Below are 25,053 nucleotides of genomic sequence, written 5' to 3'. Positions count from 1 at the left end.
GGTGCGGGGTGCCGAGAGAACTCGGGAGGAACGCCTGCGCTGAGCAGCACCGAGGACAGCGCCCGGCAGCGCCCACTTCCAGGTCCTGCTCCGCCGCAGCCCTAACCGGCACATTGAGGTTCTTGCTCGCCCCACTCTCACTCTCTCACCGACCCTCACACGCACAGACACATACCCCGCTGTACAATGGCAGAATCCCACCTGCAATCATCCCTGATCACAGCCTCACAGTTTTTCGAGATCTGGCTTCATTTCGACACTGACGGTAATTATCATCTTTTTAACCGTTTCAGGGCCCCTTCCCTTACCCCTCCCCACCCACCCTTTCTCTGCACTTCCCTGAGCCTCCTGATCCCGTCACCCTTCTATTCTTTACTTCTTCCCCCACTCTGTTTAATTTTATCTCCCTACCGGCTGCTGATCCTTCAACGTGAAAGTTTATATTGCTTGTGTGTAATACTCAAACCATAAACTTTTCCTCTTTCTAAGAACGATAACGATAGGAGAAAGAGAGAGCAGGGATTGGGGAACCCTGCCCCCCGCACCAAAGTTTTCTGTGGCTGCGTTCAGCAGCACCCCACTACCCACCTTTGTCCTCAGTGTAGCTAAAGTTTGACACCCCAGAAGCGGGGAGCTGCCGCGGCTGTACCCCTTAGCTGGTTAATCAACGTCGAGGCCAGAGAGCCTCTTAGTTTGCCAGAAGGATAGCTGTCGTGGAAAGAGGACGCAGGAGAAAACTTGGAGTGAGGTATCTGACACCTGGGCGCCTCTTTCTCTTCGCAGGAAGTGGTTACCTGGAAGGAACGGAGCTGCAGAACTTGATCCAGGAGCTCCAGCAGGCGCGGAAGAAGGCTGGATTGGTAGGTTTAAGTTTGGGAAAGGGGAAAACGACGTTCAACCCTAAAACATGAACATTCTTGTGTTTTCATAAACCGTCAGGGGGGTCAAGGGCTTTCCCAGGGAATGTAAACATTTATTGACTGAGAAAGGAGAGAACAGCTTTCGAATTGCATAGAGAGAAAAAGAGAGTATTAGGGAGAGACGGAAGGGGGGAATCCTAAGAGAGGGGGAGAGGCAGGAAAAACCTTACAGTCTTAAATCATAGCTTTCAATATATACATTCTGTACTTGTAACTGCTTCAACAGGTCTGAAAAAGAAAGCTGGTTATGTGAGACCCTTTAGCAGACCACCACCTCTATCATTGAATTCTGTTAGATAATTTTTAACTTCTCTCTTACTTGCTGTGAGAAGGGGGTAGAAATACATTTCTGCCCCTTGGTGGTCAGGAAACAGATCTGCAGATTACGAATCTCTTCTAATGCCAGTTATTGTTGTGATGTTAAAGTAGTTGGGGAGATGAGAAGGCATCCTGTCCTGACCCCTTTAGTGGGGAAATTTGGTCAATTTGTAATATAATAGCGCACAATAGTTTAGCAAGAAAATGTCTTCATGTTTGTGGGAGGGGAGAATCCCAAACGTTAGAGCAGTAAAAAGTAAAACAATTTTAATAATTCGATGTATCGTTAAAAAAAAAAAGAGATATTCTAATGGGAAGCAATTAATGATGTTTTGAAAATAGCTGTTTGTAGTTTAAGCCATTAGTTAATTAAGCAAATGACAAATCTTATCAATTATAAATTTCATTTGAACATAAATCAACTTATTAAGAAAAGACATTGTCAATGTAAAAATAAAATGTACCCAACTTTTAAACATGAGATGGTCATACAGAGAAAAATGTGTTAAGAATTTTACCAATATTTTGGGGTTTATGTAAGACTGTCATTCAGAAAGAAGTGTTGGGTATCTAATTTGTTATTAATGGTCTTTGGCCTTTGGACTATGATTAGAAATAAATTTTTACATTACAAATGATATACATGTCATATATAGATATAAAACATGGACGATCACCACCTCTAGTATTGTTTGGTATGTATATATGCACATATACATAATTTACTAATAGAATTATCTTTTGTTCTATCTAAAATCACTTGTCTGTAAAACAGATTTAAAAGAATCCCAGAAGGTTCTAAAATGTATTATAGAGTATCTCGGAACTTTAGGTTACTAAAATCATTGACCAAACTGAGTTTAAACCAGATCTTGTTCTAGGGATTGTTTTATACAGATTTAATATAATACAAATCTAAAATAAATAGAATGAGATCAAATTAAAAATGTCTTACACACCCTCACCCTCCTCCCATCTTATTCATTACTATATAAATAAATTAATAGAATCCTATCATTCTAGTTCTATGAATCTTTGGTCAATAAAAGCCCAATCTTCCTAATTTAATAATATATATTTAAAATACCCAGTTGAAAAAGTTTTACTTTCCATAAAATTTTGAATTAAAACTTTGAAAATGCTTCCAAAGGCTAAATGACTATATTTTTTCTAGAAGTAATTTTAATATTGAAATTTATTTTCACCTTAGAAATTCAAATACTCATGAGCTCTATACAGTTTTTCCAATGTTTACTTTCCTCCTCCCATTTTAAAATTTGAACCTTTTTGTAAACAATATGTTCATATTGGAGTTTTAGAGTTTACAGTTTCCTTATTTTTTTCTACTGCCTAGACTCTAATTCTGGAATGTATGAAGCTCCAATTATTAAATTTTATTTCAATAATACCAAACTTGAGCACAGATTATATCAATTTATTTAATACCTTGGTTCTTAAGTATTTTTCTAGGAATTTCAAAAATGTTAACAAGTGAATATAACATAAATGAATGATGACAGTCCAACATATTTCTGAAACTACTACCCTTTTACACCAATATAATGTTTTGTCTTTAAATTTGTACTCCTCTTTATAAATCTTTAATGATAATTATATATTTTACACTGTTTACAAAATAGATTTTGACACAATTGTCACCAGAGATTTCACAACTAAATATTAAGTCTGCTAGTTAAACTAATAGTTTTCTGTAGTTGTAAGATTTAAGAATGAATGCTTTGGTTTTATTTTACTTTTAAGATTTGTGTGAAAATATAAAGACTGATACACCTCTCTTGCCATAGGAATATCATTTCATTTTCTTGTAATTGTTCTAACAAAATTTAATAAATGCAAATGGTAATTTACCCCAGTAGAAGAGTTCTTGTAAGACTACAATATAATTAAATTGCTTTGTTACTATTTATCACCTTAGTTCAACTAAAGATATTTGCACTGATATCAAAAGGATTTTGTAAATATAACCAGTAATATTTAGTCTCAATATAGCTTTTAAATTACATTAACCTGTCTATCTCTAGAACAAACCTGTGTGGTAGGTAACCATTGTGTTGTCAGTAATGATGAAAACTGAGTCCTTAATTTGCTTTCAGAAGGATGTAGAATATTAGTAAGGGCTGACCTATTTCAAATAGGCTCCAGTTAATGCAACAGGGCTATTTTAAATGGGCTTTGTAGAAACCCAAGGGTAAAAAATTAAACTTCCTGAATAATAGCTCTATGTTCAGATCACAGCTTTTAGTTCATAACTCTCTAATCTCTCAGTATTTAAAGAGATTATAAAAGCAACAGAATATATTGAAAAAAGCTACAAGATAGCATTGACTTCTGTCACTCTTAAGCATGTTTTATTGTACTAAAATATATGGGGAAGAAAATATCTTGGATGAAGTGGAAACACTTAAAACTTCTACCTAAATTACTGTTGGAGTCAAAAAAAGTATACAATCTCTAGTCTAAAATAAGGTCACCAAAATAAGCTCATCAATATTGTCTGTCTCTTAGTGAAAGTACAAATTGATAAAATCATTTTTTTCATCTCATACTTTTATCCCAATACCAATTTTTAAATTTATTTAATCAATGAATGCCTGTCTCATGCTAGGAACATTCCTTGTTTATCAAGTAAATTACTCTTCAACATTCACTTTTTTTTTTTTTGCTTATCTAAATCAAAAACACATACTACTACCTTCTATGGATCATACATTATGCTACCAGCATAAGGAAAATGGTAAAGGACAAGATAGTGCAGAATATAAAATAATCTTTAATGAAGCTAATATTTAAAGTGTATTAACAGCTATCATTCTATTTAAATTCACTAAAGTAAATAATGATGAGTAATTCTAACTATATTTTCAAAGGATAACACCTTCTCAAAACTAATAATAAAAGATAAATTATAGTGATACAAAAATGATCATAATTATAAATATTTCATTTGAAACTAATAAATACTATATTAATTACATCTAATTTTCATGACAATCATGTATCAACATGCATAACTCTAAATGGTTCCCACTTTGGTTTTTTTCTTAACAGATTAACACCATCAAAAGCATAATTATCTTGTTTTGTTTTGTTTTATAAACTTCATACCTGCTTTTATATAATTTTAGGAGTTATCGCCTGAGATGAAAACTTTTGTGGATCAGTATGGGCAGAGAGATGATGGAAAAATAGGCATTGTAGAGGTAAGGAACATGTGCATTTTTTTTCTGATTTAATAAATGAGCTTCATTTTTTTAAAGTGGTATTCAAGTCAAATATGATATGGCAAGACTTATTCAGAGAGTCCTATTTTACCTAAGTAATACATAATCTTCTGTTCAGAAATATGAAATTTAAAAAATACTTAGAAATGAAAGAAACCTAAGAGTTACCTAATCCAGAACCTAAGTATAATATATTGCAAAGTTTAGACCCTTTGAGAAATGAAATGGTTTCAGTGTGGTCATGTAGATGTTTGCTGGCACCAGCGCAGTTAGAGGAAGGAGTCCCCAACTTCTGGGTGAGTGCCCATCACATAACACCACTCACCCTTACTTCAGTCATGTAGTCAAATACCTGCTTCATTGGTACGTATGATCATTTAACCATGTAGACTCTTCTGTTGAAATTTAAAATTAAATGTTTGTGGTTGCCATAAAGATATGGCAAAAAGCTGTATCCTGGTTTCTGAAATTCTATTTTTGATTGGATTATGGCCTTAGTAAAACCACAAGAACCCAATGAAATAAGTGAATATTGGTTATGTTACAGGTAAATATTTCTTTTGAGTCTCTAAAAGTTTAAACCATAGGTGTCAAATTCTGTCATTTCCTATTGAGGACAATTTACTTTGTCAGTGAATCAAGGAAGCAAAACTGATAATGCATCCATTTTGCATTCTCAGATTTATTTAAAAAAAAAATAAAATCCTGTTGCTTCCTTTATTTCTACTTTTCCAAAGTAACTTATAGCGATTGAATGGAAATTTTTGTCCAGAAAAAGTAATAAGGTCATATTTTAAACTACGCCAAGTCACAAGTATAATAATACTTTCATAGAATGTTCTCAGTGCATTAGATTGACAGGTGTTCTGGCTCTCAACAACTTTTAGTCATAACTTACCTTTGATTCAGAGAACTAACCTGGTTTTCAAATAATTGATCTTATTAGGACACTTGTGGTACTGGCATGAAATACACTTAATTTTAAACAGCTGCTACAAATAGAGTTAAGGGAGGGCATACTATTATTATCTTTGCAATTAAAATTTTTCCCTGGAGTATGCCCTTTTCCCTTTGCCTAGGTATAACTCATTAATATATAAATAGATATTAGTAATGGGAGTTACAGATTGAGATAGAGGCCAATTAATCAAGATATAAAATCGTCAAGAATAATAAAATAACTTTAAAATGAACACAGGTAAATGAGATGCAGTAAATCTAATTATTCAAAACTAGTTTGAGAATCTGACATTAGTGAAAGTCTAGATGGGTTATTTCAGAGTTTGGTGTACTCTATAATTGTAGTAGAGGAAAGACTGTCATCTTATATTCTACATATTACACCTTGAAGGACTCCAGTGGATCTACCTATTTATTCTTTCACTTCTTTACTGATGCTAGGCTGTACAGTAAAAATCATGATTCTTATTCATATGAATTTTATACTTTCAAAAGAAAAAAATGGGTGGATATGTTTTAAATCCAGCTTTTACTATACATGATGTAATCTATCATTTATAACATAATTATTATCTCATTCTAATGTGAATGAGAAGCAAGAGGTCACTCAGCAGATGCAGATTGTCCTGGACATTTGATGATATAGTTCCCCAAAAACTTAAGATAAGAAACTGTTCAGGTTCAGGTTCCCCAACTAAAAAATAGATCCTCCTTTTATATTTAGACTTTATTTTATTGTTATGAGGATCAAATAAGACAACTTATTTGAAAACTTTACAAATTGTATAATGTTACACAAATTAAAATTCCTTTTCTTCACAATGGGGTTACATCTTGATTGAACCCATTGGAAGCTGAAAGCAGCATAAGTGAAAATGTATTATTAATACATTATGCCTACCGGACATCACAGCTTAGCAACACAGAACATTGTGGAGTAGAGTTGCAGACTCTCATGATTGCATAGCTGACAGGGAGCTTCAGCTTGCTGCTACTGCCCAGTTTTACAAGAGAATATCCTACTGTATATTACTATCCTAGGAAAATATCAAAGTTCACATTTGATGTGTAATTTTTACCGAATGTATACTGCTTTCAGACCATTGTAAAGTTGAAAAATCATAAGTTGAACCATCCTAATTGGGGGATTATACAGAGAGGCTATTTGGCCCAAGAACTTGAAACTTGATTTGGGTAGAACTTTTCAGATCAGTTCAAGCAGAAAGAGTTTGAAGGGAGAGAAGTGTGACATGTAAGAATTGGTTACAAGATTTTAGTGTTCTGGGATATGGCATTTTTTGCTAGATAGGACCCTCGAGAAGCACTAGCCAAAATTCCTCATTTTCAGAATGAAGGAATGGAAGCCCAGAAAGGTTAAATGATATGCTCAAGAGCCCACTAACAGGTAGTGTGAAAACCTGCATCTAGACCTAGATCTGACTTTGATCCCTGAACTCTTTGCATTAACCTGAGTTATCAAAGACATAGGAAGATTATGGACGTGGGAACAGGTGGGGTGGGATTCTTCGGAGAGAAGAGAATGAAAGAATGGGAGAATGGAGGAGATGGCCACAGTAGTTCATATACATGTTACTTAGGGTGATTAACTAGGAGTAAAGAGCTGTTCTGAAAAATAGCTGGAAAAAAGAAATTTAAAGTTACAGATAACATGTAGGAAATGGGGAAAACAGAGCAGAGAATGCCTGGACTTACAGTGTGACCTCTGGTGTTACCAGAAAGTTGTATTAAATGAAGCTCATCCTTTCTTTATTCAACTCCAAATATGATATTACTTGCTTAGAAATCCTCCATGTAATATGGAACGCAAAGACATAAATCCTAACCAATTTTAAAGGAACAGGAATCCCCATCTTTCCAAATGTAATATGTAATGTGCACAAATGACTTTTTTCTGAATATGAATACATGAATAATTTCATGCATTTAAATGGATTTTAAAATTCATGCAAATTCAGTTCAGTAATAACAGATTCTTAATATAAACTTAAAACAAGTATTAAAATTCTAAAATAATTTAACAAATAGTACGACAATCAAAAAATGGTTCTAAGTGTATGCAAACTAATAGCTCTTTGCAAAGAAGTCCAATTAAAACAATTAAATAAGGAGACTAAGTGATTTCGCAGGGAATGGAATTTTCTTCTCTGGGATTCACACGAAGTATACATATTTCCTTTAGCTGGATGTCATATCTGTAAGCTTTTCCTGATCCCTTGGGCAATGTGTGGGACCCTACCATCTTCTCCAGTCTTAGTATTTTTATCTGTTCAGGTCAGTGCATCCACTGAAAAAAAAATAGATCTAAGAGCTATTTTAATCCTAAAAGTGTAACAACCCTCCCAGGAAAACAGGCACTTCTTTAACCAATTTTTTTTTCTTTCCTTCTACAGTGTGATTTGTGCATGTAAGTTTAGCCAGAGTGAATATAGTATTTCATGACAGACTCTTTATCCATTCACCTTATAATTTTGGAAAATGACTGACAATAAAATCTGACTCAAATTTTTTTTATTTTTTAAAATAATTTTTTAGGAAAGCATTTTTTTATTGAAGATTTAAATGGAGGGTGAGGAAGGTAAGGGACAAGGATCTCAAAAATCAAAAGTCAGACTGACTGACTTCAAATCTGGCTCAAACTACAAGCTAAGTAAGAATAGGCTATTAACCCTCTCTGAGCCTCTATTTACTCAGCTCTAAACAGAAAGACCTATGTATTAACTTCATAAAGTTGTTATAAGTATTAACATCAAATGTGATAATACACATCAAACAAATAGATGCTGGCCCACTGTAAAAACTCAATAAATGTGTTTGCTATTATTATTAAATAGAAGAGTAACTTATTAAAAAATCTACACTATTCTGAATACTAATTCTTTTCCCCCCACTTCTTATATAACTTGTCAAATTCAAATCATTAAACTCAAGTAGCTTGAAATGTATGAGATCATTTGCCTTGCAAGTTTCCTAAACTCCCTGCTTATTGGCTAGGATGTTACTCTGAATCTCAAATGAAAAAGTGAATGCTTAGGGCTGGGGAGATAGCTCAGTCGGTAGAGTGCTTGCCTTGCAAGCAGAAGGCCCTGGGTTCGATCCCCAGCACCCAAAAAAAAAAAAAAAAAAAAAAAAAAAGTGAATGCTTGGCTAATATGCTCAAGAAGGTGAACATACACTGGGATTGTCTTTGAAAGTTAGGAATTGTGCCTCATACACTTTATGTATCTCAGTCATGTATACCTCTAATGAAATCGCCCTTCATGTGTACTCTGCTCACACCTAGTATTTAACTTTATCACTGGGTCTATTGCCTGCTTGAAACTGTCGAGAAAAATATTTGGTTGAAATCATCCGTCTCCCTGTAAGATTCTTACTGGTGGTGACTATGAATTACCAGTTACTAACAGAGTGACCTTGTATTTAGTAGCCAAATGAACCCTAGAATGGGATTTACATCAACTCCAAAACCTAAGACAAGGGCTCTATACTGTGCCAGAAAAAGAACAAAGATGAAAAGTTGCTGAATTCCGTGGGAAGCAAATCTGAGTGGGAGACTAGTAATGAGAAGGGTGATTAGAAAGTGCTTTGAGGTCACTTCCTGCATAAAGATGTAAAGAGAACAGGACTGGACAAAAGGAGATGCTGGGATATGACAGTCTTAATAGAGGCTTTGGTTAACCCTACAGTTGAGCTCTGAAGCAGGGGTGACCCTGCAGAGATTTCCCAAGTTTTGAATGAGAGGTTCAGCCATTTATATTCCCACACAGGTTTGTCACGGGAAGCCACCTCTTGGACTCACAGCTCTCTTCAATCCAGGCAATTCCTCAAAGGGGTCTGACAGTTGAGGCCACAGCATACTCCAAAACCTGGAGTTCTTGGCAGCATATCATAACGCCCACTCCAACCCTTACCCACAGCTCAGTAATAAGTTATTTGAATAATCTCCAGTGGAATTTTATTTCATTTATTTATAGCCTATACTGACCCTACACAAAGTCAATTGCCTTCATTCATCGCGTCAATAAATATTTACTGAAATTTGTGCAGTTGCTGTGTAAAAAAACACAGTAAGTAAACAGACGAATAGAAAGTTTTGCTTCCCTGTTCTCAGGAGCAGACAATCAATCCTCATAAGTGAAGATCTGAGGGATTCCGTTTGTAGCTACAGGGATCCTTTTTCCATTCATTCCCTTGATATTCTCCACTATCTTCTGTTGACCAATAAAAAAAGTTTTGGGATGGCTGGTAGGCAGCCCAAGGATTAATAAATTACCAGCATCTTGGTATAGGCAATACTGGGTACTTCTATGGACAGCAGTGACTTAGAAAATCTAAGAATAATGCAGCCCTATTTAACACATTCTATGAAGGTCCATTAGCACATTATAGATGTAGTCTTAGATGCTACAGCTGGAAAATTACCGTGCCCCACTCTGAAGGATCAATCGACAACACACGACCACCACAATGTCAAACACACCTTAAAAAGGACTTATGTTCACTACAGTCACATCCTTCCTATCTATATATAGTCATTGATTTTTAATGGCTGGTTTGTCTTATAATGATAATTTACATGTTCAAGATTCATTTCCAATGTTTGTAAAATAGGGCAGTACTGTGTTGAGAATATCATTAATAGTTCAGTAAAATGAAAAAGAATGAATATGTTGCATATAGATAGATACAGCAATAATTTTTAATCATTAAAGAACAAAACAGCATGGATCAGGAAATACACACTGACCTCAGACATGAAGAACAATTTGACCCTCTTTATTTTTGACATTTTAGAGAACCCTGAACTTTTTATGAGTTACGTGAGCTTTAAATTTTGAAACAGATATGGTTCAATTTCCACTAGCAACCCACTCACAGATGAAGAGGAAAGGGGATGTTATAAAGAAAATAGTGTCCTAATTTTCAATGAATAGAAACATAATCTATCATATCCAGACAATCTTGTCACATGTAAAAATCAGTCATCAAGTATATTATTTGTATCCTAAGATTGAAGAAGCAACCTATCCTTTCTATTTCTGTCTTCAAGAAGCATTCTGCTAACAACTTTCTAATAAGCAGTGAATTAAACTGATTTTCAAAGGTTGTCAATCACCAAATTATTCAATCTCTTTGGATTTTTAGCATCCTCAACTCAAAAATCGGGACTTTAAATTAAACTCAACTGCATTATTTCTGAGGTATATAATTCCATGATTTAAGAATTCAAAGAAATCAAAGTCCATAGAAGAGACCTGAATTTATTAAGATCTAGATCTCTCTCACATCTCTTTCTCAATCTCTCTCTCTCACACACACAAGCACACACTGCAGTGATATGTGCGTTTGGGGACTAAAAGCTGACTCTTTTTTTTTAAATTACTGGTAAATCTGAAACCCCTATTTCCACCTTTTAGATTTATTAGCATCTGCCCACACTCGTGATCTTTGCTTTAAAATAAGATGTTTTCTGGCAGGGTCCTGCTAAACATCCTAATAAGTTGTTTGGCCCTTTCCCTTAGTCTCATCCCCATGTATATGGCCTAAAACTAAACAGTTTTTACTTGAGCTATTATTTCAAAGATCTAGAACAAAATAATTTATAGGACATATTATGCAGGCCTAAGGAAGATGAGATTGCTGGCATTTAAGTTAAAATGTTATTTTGTATTAAATTTTAAATTTCTAATGAAACTAAAATGATAAAATTTTTAAAAATAGGTGTGATAATCTAATTTGATAGCACTTTTAGGACTTATATTAATTCTTTCTTCAAACTGCAGGAATGAGGGTTCATGTCTGCACCCCAGGGAATCCATCAAGTTCTAGAAATTAGATGAAGTATACTGCATGTAGGTTCATTCTTCAATGTTGAAGGCACAATGGGTCCAACAGAAGATGTTTTGAACCTAGCACATTTAAGAGACATTGATTTCTCCTTCAACTTATTTTAGTGATGAGGGAGGGTACTGAGGTCCAGAAATGGATGAGGGAGTTGCTGGGACCTCAGCTCATTAGCAGCTGATCCAGAAATAGAATTCGCATCTGCAGTGGGGCCATCAATCCAGTTCCCTCCTCCTCCTCTGCATGCAATAGATGGATTATATTAGTCTTAAAATGGGATCCAGAGTCCTCTCCCCCAACCAAAAGAAAGAGGAAGTATTAAAGCTATGAATAGAAATCTAGGGGAAACGTCATAGAGTCAGACAGTAAAGATCAAAAATTAACCTATGCCTTGGGTTTAAAAAGTCCTTTTTGCAGAACCCAACAATTCGACTTTTCTGAGGACAGTTCAGTTTCCCACTATTCATTGTGAATGGTCTCCCAGCCTATCTTCCCACAGCTTTACAACTTCCCTTGCATCTCATAAGTAGACTTTTTCCTCTGACTTGGAAACCCACTTTTTTAATTCCCTCCTTTCCCCTACATTCTTGTTTCCTCCATTTCACATGAAATTCATGGCCAAGTGTGCCATCTGTGAACCCTGAGAGAGACCTGGTTCGTAGCACAGAATACTGAAGGGTTCAAGCTGCCAGGGTGAAGCTGCTTGTGTGTGGTCCTGTAATGACCATTTCACTGACGGGAGAACCAAGTACTCAAGAACACATGAGCAATGGGAAACCTGATAGAGTTTGTAGGAGCAGAATACCAGAAAGAGAATATCAGCTCATGTTTTTCCTCTCCTGCTTTTCTAAGCAATAAAATTGCTTCTTAGGAACATGTTGAAACAAAACTAAGCAGCAGGTGATAGCAGAGATTTGTTTTCAAGTTCTTTATCACAGTGTTTCTGTTCTTTTAAATCTTTTCCAGTTGGCTCACGTATTACCCACAGAAGAGAATTTCCTGCTACTCTTCCGATGCCAGCAGCTGAAGTCCTGCGAGGAATTCATGAAGGTAGAAGAAAGATATCACTTTAAGAAAGCTGCTAAATGTGCAAAAATTGTCAACTTTCTTTTTTAATTTTGTTTTCCTTATCCCAAATTACTTACAGACATGGAGAAAATATGATACTGATCACAGTGGCTTCATAGAAACTGAGGAGCTTAAGGTAAGCAAATACGAACTTAGGCTAAGCTTTTTCCGTTCAAATGCAATTATGAACTGCTAAGGGCTTCATAGCTTTTTAAAAAACCTCCCACAAAAGAAACCGATGTTGAGCAATGGCACATTTTCACCCACTCTTCCATATCATTAATGAAATACCAGATCAAAAAAGAGACTTCAAGTGCTTCTTGAAATTCTGTTCAGCAATGTGAGAAATTAGCATTTTCTGTGGTGTACATAAATTATTATATAAGGCAGGCAAACGTATACATAGACAGAACTATATACAAGCTCAATAAGACACACCATTTCCATTGAAATTGGAAATTTTATCTTATAAAATAAACACATACAAATAGACTTTCATTTCAAAAGAAAGATAAAGACAAATTATGGGATACCTATTTCATGTCAACTGGTTTACACACATTGTCTTAAGTTTTGCATAGTTTCAAGATTAGTATTACCCCAGTAACAAAAGGTTTCTGAGAAGTTAAGTGATCTACTGAAGACCAAACAGAAAAAAAGATATGTCTGCAGTGTTTATACCCAGACTTGTCCGCCTCCAAAGCCCCTATATATTCCATACAACCTACTGCCTCTCAACAACATCATCAACAAAATCCTAATAGAATTGAACTTGTGAAATTGCAACTTTGAAAGTGAATTTATCAATTCATATCCCACAGAAGGACTGAGGAGGTGGTGTGGGAGGAAGATATAATGGAAAAGAGATCTGAAATCAAGTCTTACCTTGGGGCAAATCACTCCCTGGTTCTATCTAATATTTTTCATCTTTAAAATTGGGGTAATAATACTTTCCTCTCAGATGTATTGCAAAGCTCAAATAAGATGTCATACGTGAAAGATTTTGTGAAATGCAAGGCGTAATAAATCGTATTATACATTAATTCAACTTACTAGCCTTTCAGAAATGTGGACAAATCTTTCATCACATTTCCTCAAATCAACCTTAAAGTGTCACAATCTGAAAGATTCTGTTTCCTTAACTGCAGAGTGACTGAAAGGGAAACAAGTTAATATTTACTGAGCATTTGAATATGCACCTACTATGTGGTAGTAGTCATGGTACTATGTGCTTTAAATGTATTTTAACATTCCTGATGTATAGAGATCGAAGTTCAGAGCAGTTGAATAATTTTTCAAGATTGCACAGCTACCTAGGAAGGGAACCCAGGTTTGGACCTAGAATATCTGCTGATGTTAATAGTGCTTTTTTCCTATAACACCACATGCCTTAAAGCTTCATTCATTGAACTATTTCTGATGCTCCTATGTGGGGAAATACAAGTATCAAACAGTTTCCTAGTCATAGTTCAACATGGGTTTAAAGAACATATAATTTTAGAGATGTAACTGGAACTTTTGCACCATAGCAAAATTGCTAAAACACATTCAATGTGAAGTTGCTGAAAAACCATGTCATTTACATACTTAGGGCTCTGCATCTAGAGCCCACAAGGTGACAGTGAAGCTATTGTGTCTTTTTTCCATTAGATTAAAAAAATTCTTTGAAAAATCATCTTGGTTCATAATGAAAAGCTTAGCGCATTTCCAACACTGACCTCAAAATATTCTGAAAGTCTCCTTCTTTGTTCTAAATTTTATTCTCAGAAAGAGATTCTAAATAGAAGTCCTGCTCCCTGGGGAATTTTGAAGATAAGTTGGCATTCTTTTTTAATGGATCTTTCAAGAAAGCTAATTTTAAGATCCATAATAGAGTAAAACATCACTTGCTCTCAGACATGACTTTGAATCTTAGCGTTCCAAGGTTTCTCCCAGGCTATTTTTGTGACCACCATTTTAGTCTCTGATGAGGCTTTTTAACCCAATTAATCTCTGACAAAAGTCTCAGAAGTCTCAAAAATAAAATTCACCCCCACCAGATAACTGCGAATTTTCCATGCCTCACTTTGGATGTGAAACAGAATGTTTGAAGTGAAAATAAATTTATCAAGCCAAGAAAAAGTCTCCTTCCAGAAGAGACTGAAGTCAAATCAGCCCAATAGAACTGGTTCATTTTGGAGGGAGATAAACCACTGCTAAATCAAAGAAACCCAGTTCTCCAATAGTATCTCTGCACAGGATCCACTCAGTTCCCATAATTGCATTAATTTATTTTCTGAGCAAATAAAAAGTTGCTAATGATTAACACAGGATAAGATGAAAGGCCATTATATGTTTAAGGACTTACACTGTGATTTATATGGCAAGGCTTTGTAAAGCTTTTATTTGATTTGTATCTCTGTTAAAAAAATAATAAATTCACTCCTAAGATTCAACTTGATTATTAATCATCTTTATTCATCCTCCCCACATTAATCTCTATCTTACTATGATTCATGTATCCTTCAAGGATTAGATGTCATCATCTGTGACCAACTGTTTTAGTTTGTACATTCAGTTGAAGCATCTTGACTAAAAGTTCTTTGCATTACATCAAGACTGAAAGCTAACCAGTAAGCTCTCTGGAGAAACAGACTTCATAATGGCTATAAACTGCTCTGAAATATAGCCTGTGAGGGCAGAACATGAATTTGAAATTAGAGGTAGAACTCCATCTGGTTTGCTGGTAATTTTTCACACGTTACAGAAGTATAAAGGCCGTTGGGTTTCTTACAGAAGAATCACATGAGTACTTGTGAAGATATCATTAAGTAGAAAGGTATCCATTAGGTTGCCTGGTTTTTATTTTAATTCAGATTCCTAACAGTGCACAATCAAGTTCCTCCTTTAACTGGAATCCTGAACACATGATATAGCTAAGAACTGCAACAGATCTTGTCTCAACAAAAAGCAGATACTGTATCTGTCAAAGGCAGGCTCATCAATGGAATGCTATGAGGACCACGTGGTTCAGTTTGGTTTCTAAGGTCCTCTCTTCACCTGCTTTGTTGGCATTCCTAAAACATTCTATTTCAAGGCATGCTGAAAAAGAGACAGTATATTATTGATGAAATTTACCTGGGTATGCTTTGTCTTAACAGAACTTTCTAAAGGACCTGCTAGAAAAAGCAAACAAGACGGTTGATGACACAAAATTAGCTGAGTATACGGACCTAATGGTAAGACTGATCTGGAAAAGACAGTAACCAAGAGCTCATGAAATGCAACTGTGTTCTTGCTAATTTTCCAGGCTACACAGAATGAAATAAACAAACCACCACGTGCACATCATTTCCTTTGAAAACTGAAATACTTAAGAATGCTTCCATCTTAGGTTGAGTGCTACAGGCATTGGCTTTAAGTATCAACATATGAACATTTCTTTTCTTGTAAGGCTATGTCATTTTTCTCTCTCAAAAGATGATTTGTTTTTCTTACAAAGTCCACATGACTTTATCACCAAATTATATAACGTGTATATGTTATATTATATATATAAATTATAAATCACATCACCCCAAACTCACTTATTACAGAGGTTCTGAATCCATTTTTATTACAGCTTATGAAACCATAGACTTTTTAGAGTTTTAATAGAACTTCTGGTTACTTAATTCATTAAGTTACTTAATATGGATCTCTTTTCTTTTGATTGTGATTTTTGGGGTATTGTATCAATGCTATGGATAAATTAATCCAACTCCACCCTGAGTTCATTGCTTTGGTAAGCAGTTTAAGCAAGATCTATTACAGAATATAAATAATGGAACCAAGAAAACCTCTTATACATAGGCTCCAAATGTTTGAGGAAAAAATAATTGAGATTCTATACCAACAAACAAAAACAACAACAACAAAAAACACCAGTGTCCATGAAGTTACTTTGTCTCATATAGGTGAAATTTGGTCCTTTTAACTTATGACAGAATTGGGACTTCCAGGAGATACATATATTTACATGTACTGTGAAGGTACCTTGAATTCTTACTCCATGATTTAAATAAATAACCCATAAAATATACTGTATACTATTAAAGTTGCCATGCTAAATTAGATTGATGAGCAACTTAAAACTCTTGGTTACTCTGAGAAACAATCTTATAAAACAGGTTTGATATATTTGTTGTAGCAGCTGAGGTTTACTTTCAGCCTACTTTATCTAGAAAAACAAAGTTCTAAAACATTACTATTGCCTTATTCACTAAACTGATATTTACTATAAAGTGGGACTAATCTTTAGTTTTAAAATAACCAAAAAGCTTTGTGTGTGGTTCTCTTTAATTCCTCCTTACATTTCCATTTACAATAGCATATTAGCAAATAAATGGGATTTCTTGCCATATGCCACAGTGGGCAGATCTAAGGCCTCACTCAATTCTTGTGAAATAGACAATAACCTATATTTATTAATTTTCTGTGCTGTTCCACTATTAAAGGATGTCTATTTAAAGTAAAGTCTTTCCAGGTGGAAATTTGAAACAGCCTTTCAAAAAACACTCTGATGGGAGTTTCCCCCTGTTGGATTGGCCTGGGATATCTGATTAAATGTCATAAACCAGTTCAAATCCAGGAAGCAAATTAATCAAGAACTAATTAAAATTTGAATATATAGGTGGGGAAATATTTCCCTATGGGTTCTAAACTGTGTGATCTAGTTGTCCAGTATCTTGGTAGGCAGTGTGACAATATTAGAATCTATGGTCAATATTATAGGTCAGGATAGGACAATGAAAATCCTGCTTCCTACAAAGAATTTTTAGAACGTCTCAAACCATAGAATGCCCTTCCTTTCTCCTTAAAAAGATCTCACTAAACCTAGATCCATTATAACTCGATCATGTCTCTTTCTTTGAAAGCAAAAATAAGGCTACTTGTTTACATATTTAGCATTCACTTAGTATACATGTTCCATGTATTTTATTTCACATGTACTATTTCAATATAACATTATAATAGCTCCTACTTTCTAAAAATGCAAATGCTTCCCAAATATAGGAATAAGTGTATTTCTGTCAGGACATGTCTCAGTGTGTGGATGGGCATAAGTACTGTAGAGAGGTAGGGAGATTATTGACCATCTGGTACCCAGTGGAAAGTAAAATAATTCAAAATTATTCAAGACTTCTGTTCTCTAAGAATTCTCTCATGTTATCTGCCTATTGCTTGTGTTTGTACTATATCGTGCTTTAAAAGGGTGAAGCGTATTAAACATTTATTTTCCTACCATCATCTGGAAGATTTAGGAAGTGCCACTTATTTCTAGGCACGACCCCTCTGCCTTCTTGATATACATACAAACATATATGCAACAAAAATGAATTTACAGTATTTTAGAAACCCAGCTAAGACCACGGTTACTTTGACTATTCTACATTGTTCCAATGAACTTTGGCAATTGATAAAATTGGAAGTCTTAGGAGGCTGAGGCAGGAGGATCATGAGTTTGAAGCCAGTCTCAGCAATAACGAGGTGCTAAGCAACTCAGTGAGACCCTGTCTCTAAATAAAATACAAAAAGGGCTAGTGGTTGAGTGCCCCTGAGTTCAATCCTCAGTACCCACCCAAAAAAATAAAAGACAAAATACAAAAGCTTAAAAAATGCTAGTTTCTGAAATTTTGCTTTATGGATAATGTAAGTTACTTGACTTTGAATGTTCATCTTCATTCAATAAATCATTCCTCAATGATATTTTGTTTTGTCTTTGGAAACAAAAAAAAAAAAAATTTTTGTCTTTCAGCTGAAATTATTTGACTCCAATAATGATGGGAAGCTGGAATTGACTGAGATGGCCAGGTGAGTTTAGGGACTATGGAAATGTTCTTAGAATAAACTGGTCCTTATCCAAAAGTCTAATCTATTAATATGTTTTTCTTTCAAAAGGTTACTACCAGTGCAGGAGAATTTTCTTCTTAAATTTCAGGTATTTAGCTTTTCCTCTATGGTGCATGATACTTTCCCTGACTAGTTAGAATATGGGAGATTCATCAAGAGAAATGTACTAAAATACAATGACTGCATCTTAACCTTTGCTCTCTGTCTTCTAGGGAGTCAAAATGTGTGGGAAAGAGTTCAATAAGGCTTTTGAGTTATATGATCAGGTAAAAGCTTGTTCTTTTTTTCTTGTGATAAAAAAACACTTAGGATAAGATCTAACCTCTTAAAATTTAAAGTAGGAAATACAGTATTGCTAACTATGGAAACAATGTTGTATAGCAGATCTTTAAAATTTATGTGTTGCATAATTGAGAATTTATGCCCGATGGTGACTCTCCATTTCCCTTTTTCCCACCACTGAAAACAACCATTTTACTCTGATTTCATGAGTTTGACTATTTTAGATATATCATGCAGTGTTTACCTTCCTGGGACTGCCTTGTTTCACTTAGCAAATGTTCTCAAGGTTCATCTATGTTGCAATTTATCGCAGGATATCCTCTTTAAAGGCTGAATAATATTCCATTATATATCTATACCTATCTACACACACACACACACACACACACATTTTTCCTTTCATGTATCAATGGACTTTCTGGTTGTCTCCACATCTTAATTATTGTGAACATTATTCCAGTGAATATTGAGTACTAACTAGTATCTCTTCATAATCCTGATCTTTTGGATAAATACCCAGAACTGGCATTGCTGATCACGTGGTTGTTCTACTTTTAATTTTTTGAGACATCTGTGTACTCTTTTCCATAGTAGCTACACTATTTTGCATTCCAACCAACAATGTACGAGTTCCAAATTATTCACATCCTTATCAATAATTTTTTTTCCTTTTGCTTGTTTGATCATAGCTGAATTCTAATAGGTGTAAGGTGGTTTTAATTTGTATTTATTTATTAATGATCAGTGATACTGAATGTCTTTCCATAAACTGGTTGGCCATTTATGTGTTCTTCAGACAAATGTCTATACAAATCTTTAGTCAATGTCTTAATCAGATTATTAGGTTTTGGGTTATTGAGTTGTAGGAGCTCCTTATATATTTAAATATTTTATTATTTACATGTAAGGAAATTAACACTGTATCTGACAGTTTGCAGATATTTTCTCCCATTCTGTAGGTTTCTTTTTCACTCTGCTGACATTTCCTTTGCTGTGCAGTCTTTGATTTGATATAGTTCCACTATTTTTGCCCTTGCTGTCTGTGCTGATGGTCTCAGATCCATGAAATTCTAGTGAAGAACAATGTCATAAAGATTTTACCTGTTTTCTTCTTGGAGTTTTGCAGCTTCAAGTCTTAAGTCTTTATTAATTTGGGGTTGATTTTTGTATTTAGTGTGAGATAAGAGCCCATTTTATTCCTTTCATATGGATATAGTTTCCCCACCATTTGTTGAAGAAACTATCCTTGCCCCATTGTGTACTCTCAGCATCCTTATCAAAGATCAGTTGACTACATATGGACAGATTTTTGAATTCTCTATTCTATTCTCTTGTGGTCTGTTTGTCTTTATTACTGTTATTCCTGTCTTTATTACTATTATTACTGATTATGATGGTCTTTTATATCATTTTAATTACTATAGCTTGGTCACATACTTTGATATTAGGAAGTGTGATGCCTCTTGTTTCATTCTCTTTAAAAACTGTTTTGGCTTTGGAGTTTTTGTAATTCCATGTAAATTTTAGTATCATTTCACAATTTGGTAAAAAAATGCCATTGGAGTTTGGAAGGTGATTGCATTCAATCTATGGACTTTTTGAATAGCATGCACATTTTAACAGTAAGCCTTCCAGCCCACAGCAAAGGGTCTTTCCATTTGCCTGCATTTATTCATTCTTTCATTAATGTTTTATAGTTTTCAGTACGTAAGTCTTTCACTCCTTAGTTTATTACTAGGTAATTTCTTTTTTTGGTACTATTGTTAAGTGTGATTTTTCTAATCCTTTTCAGATTTTTTTTGTTAGTAGTGGAAATTGAACTGATTTTTGAATGTAGATTTTTATATTCTATAACTTTACTAAATTTTTAAATGCCTATAGCTTTTACTGGAGTCTTTAGAGTTTTCTAAATGTAAAATTCATATTACCTGAATACAGGGAATTTTACTTCTTCCTTTTTTGATGTGGATGCCCTAAGAGTTTGCTTTTATCTGTAATTTGATTCTTGAGAATCTGGAAAATGTTCACTAAGGGAAAGTAAAAACCTCAACTCAAGGTTCATATTAAAAGAAAAACAGACTGTGAAAATTGTACAACCAAAGCATTCTTCTCAAATGTATGATGGCATGTCCCACATTGCACAAACCTTGATTCCAATCCCACCTTAGGACCTGTCTACCATGAGGCTTTAAACAAGGGATCCAAATCCTGAGCTTCCATTTCCTCATTCATAAACAAGTGAATGAAGCCTCCCACATAGTCAGTGGTGACACCTTGTGTGTGCAGAAAGACACTGTGATGACATCAGTTCTCGTCTTTAGCTTATTACTCTAGTTTCTCTGTTCCTGGGCCTGGGTTCTAGAACAAATGCCTTCTCCTGGTGTGACAGACCAGTGACATAGCTTCCCCAGGCCTGTGTCCTCACTTGTCACATGGATATATTTATGACTACTTATATTTACCATGGTATTATTGACATCAAGTAAAATAGAAAATGGGAAAGCACTCTGAATAGTTCAAGGTATCTTACAAAGTATTGAATGAGAGGCAACTCACCCATTTTGCAATGTCAGAGAGGTTAAAAATATTGAAGGTCTGATGTAACAGGTTAGAATATCTGCCAAGTATGCAACTGACAGACTTTCTGAGGATTCCAATTATTTCCATTGTACTTCACTTCATTCCCTACTACTGGAGATGGAGTTAGTTGTATACTGTTTTTATTTCTCCTCCCCCAGGATGGCAATGGATATATAGATGAAAATGAACTGGATGCTTTACTGAAAGATCTCTGTGAGAAAAATAAACAGGTAATTTAGTTACTACCATACCACTTATTTCTTTAATCATCTCTCATGGATCCATCCAAAAGCAACCACACTTCCATTTTGGAAATGTGCTTTAAAAATTTAATAGATAAGCAGCAGATTTCACTTCTTAACTCAATTTGATTCTGGCCTAAATCAGTGTAACTGTGATAAATAGATTTTTTAAACAATCTTGTGATTGTTCACATTTGTATGGGAATTTAATATAGTTCTTTTCTTAATGGATTGATGTAACAAGCAGTTTTCATCTCACATTTTCTCACTTGACAGCGGTTAATTAACTTTCATATTTCCTGGATTACAATGCCATCTATGTTCTATACAGGATCTGGACATTAATAATATTCCAACATACAAGAAAAGCATAATGGCTTTGTCGGATGGAGGGAAGCTGTACCGAACGGATCTTGCCCTTATTCTCTCTGCTGGGGACAACTAGAGTTGGTGGCCACAACCACTTGCTAGCGATACATTGTATCTAAAAAATAACTGTGCACTATAAAGGAGTAGGCTGTATTTTCTTTTATATCTGTAAATTTCATTGCATATAGATAACTATCCAGGATGTGTGGCACATTCTTTTCTGCTTGTTTCTATACTGTTTGTAATGTACAGTTTTTGTAACTTTGTGATTGAAAAGAAGAAAGCATATGCTTCGGTCAATCAGTAACCCAATTAAAAAAAATAGTCTAACATATCCTTGCTTTCATAAATACAGCTGGATGTTAAGATTTCTCTAAATATTCCACCAAGATTAAGCTTTAAAATTCTAATCTCTGATGTGTAAATGAACATTTGGCTCTGAATATGAAAATTATACATGCAAGTCAAGCATTTTTATTTTAGACAATCACAGAACTGTCCCACAAAATATTTCTAAGCTGTATTTCCAACTATTAAGAGGAATGTTCTTTGATTTAGTAAAATACTCACCAAATTACCAATAAACAGTTAATTATGTCTTTATGAAGTTAACAGTCTCACTAGAGATTTAGTTTATTAATCAACAAAATGTTTACTGCTTGAATCCATTCAAACTATCGGCTCAAGTTGATTTGGTGACAAGGGAAGGTAGCACCAGATAACATAAATCTGATTCTGCGCCTGTTTCCAACAAGTCTACTGTTTGAGAATATGACCTTAATCCATTTTCTAAACTATTTTCATGTGTTTCAGATATAATTATTCTAGTAAACTGCTCTTTATGTCATATTGTGTGTAAACTGATTAAATTTAATATACTGAGTATCCTGGTGTCAGTTTGCATACTTCCTGGATTTCTTTCTATGTAGAACTGTTCATTTCCACCAAGGGTATCTGCTGCCTCTGAAAATATTTTTTTCTAGCTATAACAACTCTATTTTTTACTACATAATTGAATTTTAATGTAAAATTCATAGCATCCTGATTATTGAATGTTATATCATCAATACTTTTGTGTATTCTGTGGATTCTATATTTCATATTGAGATTAAGCATTCAAAATAGTTCTATTTCTATCTGCAAATAGTTTCAAATGAGTTGAAAGTAGTATCAAAGAGAATGCTAATGTAATCATTTATCTTATCTAGCAAGGGGGATTCAGAAACCTTCTTTGACCCACATCTCAGTCACAGTTTCACGTTATTTGTAGCTAGAATATTCTATACTGGTTATAGTTGACATGTAACGGTTGGTGATTTCAGATTCTATGATTATGAAGCCAGGAGCGATGAGAGAATATCTGAGTGGAGTTTATAAAGTTACTGCCAAAGAATTAATGATGGTTCTGGGTCAACTTCAATGTTCCCTTTCAACACTTCCTTTTTCAATTCATAAAAAATAACAACAAAAAAATGCGAGTTATCTCTTTCCCTCAAGACTGAATAGAAGAAATCTGCCAAAAAATAAAATTTATCCAATGATGTGAGTGATAGATTGGCTTTGCGTGTAGTGAGTAAATGGAAACACTGACATTAGACTGAATTTAACTACTAAGGATAAATAAAGATAAAGATGACTTTAATCTCTTGTACTTGCTTCTTCTCCAAAATGTTAGTTGACATATAATCCATAAACAATCCAGGTGGGAAATACAGGATGCTCAAATTATTACAGCCTATGGAATCCAAATAAAGGCAAACTTCACTTAATGAATTATGAGATGACCTGTTGAATTAAGAGGTTTCTCTGACACTATACCTGACAAATTTCAACAAATCCAAATATTTGGAGTTTTTTGGCTAGCTGATATAACCAGATAGTTCTTCATGCAGTATCTTCCAAGGAACAGGAGGAACATAAAGAATTTTCCTACATTTCATCTATAGAAAAATAGCTACTCACTATAAAATATACACCAAAATTATATCAGGAATGGCACAGAAAAAGAAAAACACTAAAGACAAAATAGTACAATGGTAATATTTCTGAAAAGATTTCTCGGAAAGCTGATGGTAACAATGACTGTCATGTTGGCCTTGGCTCCTAAAAACTATCAGACAAAGAAATTCACATACCTCATCTAATCAGTCACATTTACTTATATGTTGACAGGCCTGCTTTCTAGAACAGAAAGCAGGATGAAGAATGGAAAAAAAAAAAAAAAAGACCTGAAAGGATAAATAAATGTAAGACTGTGAGCACAATGTCTATCTCACACCACCAAAAAAAAAAAAAAAAAAAATTCATTGCTAATTCCAATCTAAGTATAAAAGGTATGCAGACAATAACACTGAAGAGCATTTTCAAAATCCCAGGTATGAAAATGTATCTTAACCAATTAGGAAGAAACAGACTGAATGGTACTACATTAAAATTAAGAAATTACATTCACAAAAGTTTTTCTCATATTTAAATCACATTTCAATATAGTAGAGTACCTAAAGGCAATGGGGACACTGGAAAAAATGTTTTTATTTAATATCAATTTAAAATAATTATAGGGACTCGCTTGCTTCCCAAACAATGATCATCTCTATTAAAACAAACCATGAAGTGGAGAGAGGTAGACTGCTTGTCTAGGGCCATCCAACCAGATGCCTACATGAGCCCTCAGGACTTCAGACTCTACACCAGTGCTCTGGATCTTAGGGGTGCACCAGGATAAAGGTTAAAGAACTCTCAGGGTTCTTTAACACTGAGCCCCTGCAAGTAGAAGTTTCAAAGTCCTCAGCTCTCTTAGGTTACTGAGAACAGTCGAGAAGTAATGTGTGTCCCAACTGCCCCATCAGAGGTAGGATGGAATTCATATACATTCCTAAGTTCCGGTAACCCTAGGCTTAGGACAGTTGAAAGGTCATAGAGCTGGAGAGCCTCCCCTACCTCACCCCAGACCTGACACCTAATGTCTTAAGTGTCTGCTACAACTCCTAGAAAGGAGATTTTGATGAGACCCATCTGCTCAAGAGACTGAACTAGCCATCAGTAACACTGTTGTCCTCCCTGATCCCCAGCTTAGGCCTCTGATATTCACTGTAGCCCGGATTCATCTTGAATGCTACTATTTAGGATGTTATGGTTTGGACCAGCAGTCTCTTCCTCTGGGAACACTCCCGCAACCAAGTGGGTCCATCGGACCCTTTCCACCATGTTGTGGCTCCCCCCCTGGTCTCCAGTCCCACAGGCTCCCAACAGTGTGTGACCATGATAGGTCTTTTCCTATGAAGCCAGAAGGTTTCACAGCCTTTCCCTGAAGTGATTTACTATACAGTAAAAATGGCC

General features: G+C 34.8%; 1 protein-coding gene across 1 annotated transcript; it reads left to right on the top strand.

Moving 5' to 3' along the window:
• On the top strand, positions 1-23,356 carry CALB1 (calbindin 1). Its single transcript, XM_079143937.1, has 11 exons — positions 1-265; positions 784-860; positions 4,385-4,459; positions 12,269-12,352; positions 12,450-12,506; positions 15,511-15,588; positions 18,147-18,202; positions 18,290-18,329; positions 18,454-18,507; positions 21,262-21,333; positions 21,677-23,356. Exons 1-11 carry the CDS (start codon positions 187-189, stop codon positions 21,788-21,790), a joined length of 786 nt encoding a protein of 261 aa, XP_079000063.1. The 5' UTR covers positions 1-186; the 3' UTR covers positions 21,791-23,356.
• Positions 23,357-25,053: the final 1,697 nt, after the last annotated feature.

The sequence above is a fragment of the Sciurus vulgaris genome (genome assembly GCF_902686455.1).
Source record: "Sciurus vulgaris genome assembly, chromosome: 1".
Classification (NCBI taxonomy): domain Eukaryota; kingdom Metazoa; phylum Chordata; class Mammalia; order Rodentia; family Sciuridae; genus Sciurus; species Sciurus vulgaris.
The sequence above is the reverse complement of the archived record's forward strand: the minus strand, read 5'-3'. Positions and strand labels throughout refer to the sequence as shown.

What these genes read in the sequence shown, in the direction of transcription:
- CALB1 (XM_079143937.1), top strand. Translation starts at nt 187, where the DNA reads ATGGCAGAATCCCACCTGCAATCATCCCTGATCACAGCCTCACAGTTT. An exon ending in CCTGCGAGGAATTCATGAAG is followed by an intron (nt 12,353 to 12,449) that starts GTAGAAGAAAGA and finishes AATTACTTACAG; the next exon opens with ACATGGAGAAAATATGATAC. An exon ending in GAATTGACTGAGATGGCCAG is followed by an intron (nt 18,203 to 18,289) that starts GTGAGTTTAGGG and finishes TTCTTTCAAAAG; the next exon opens with GTTACTACCAGTGCAGGAGA.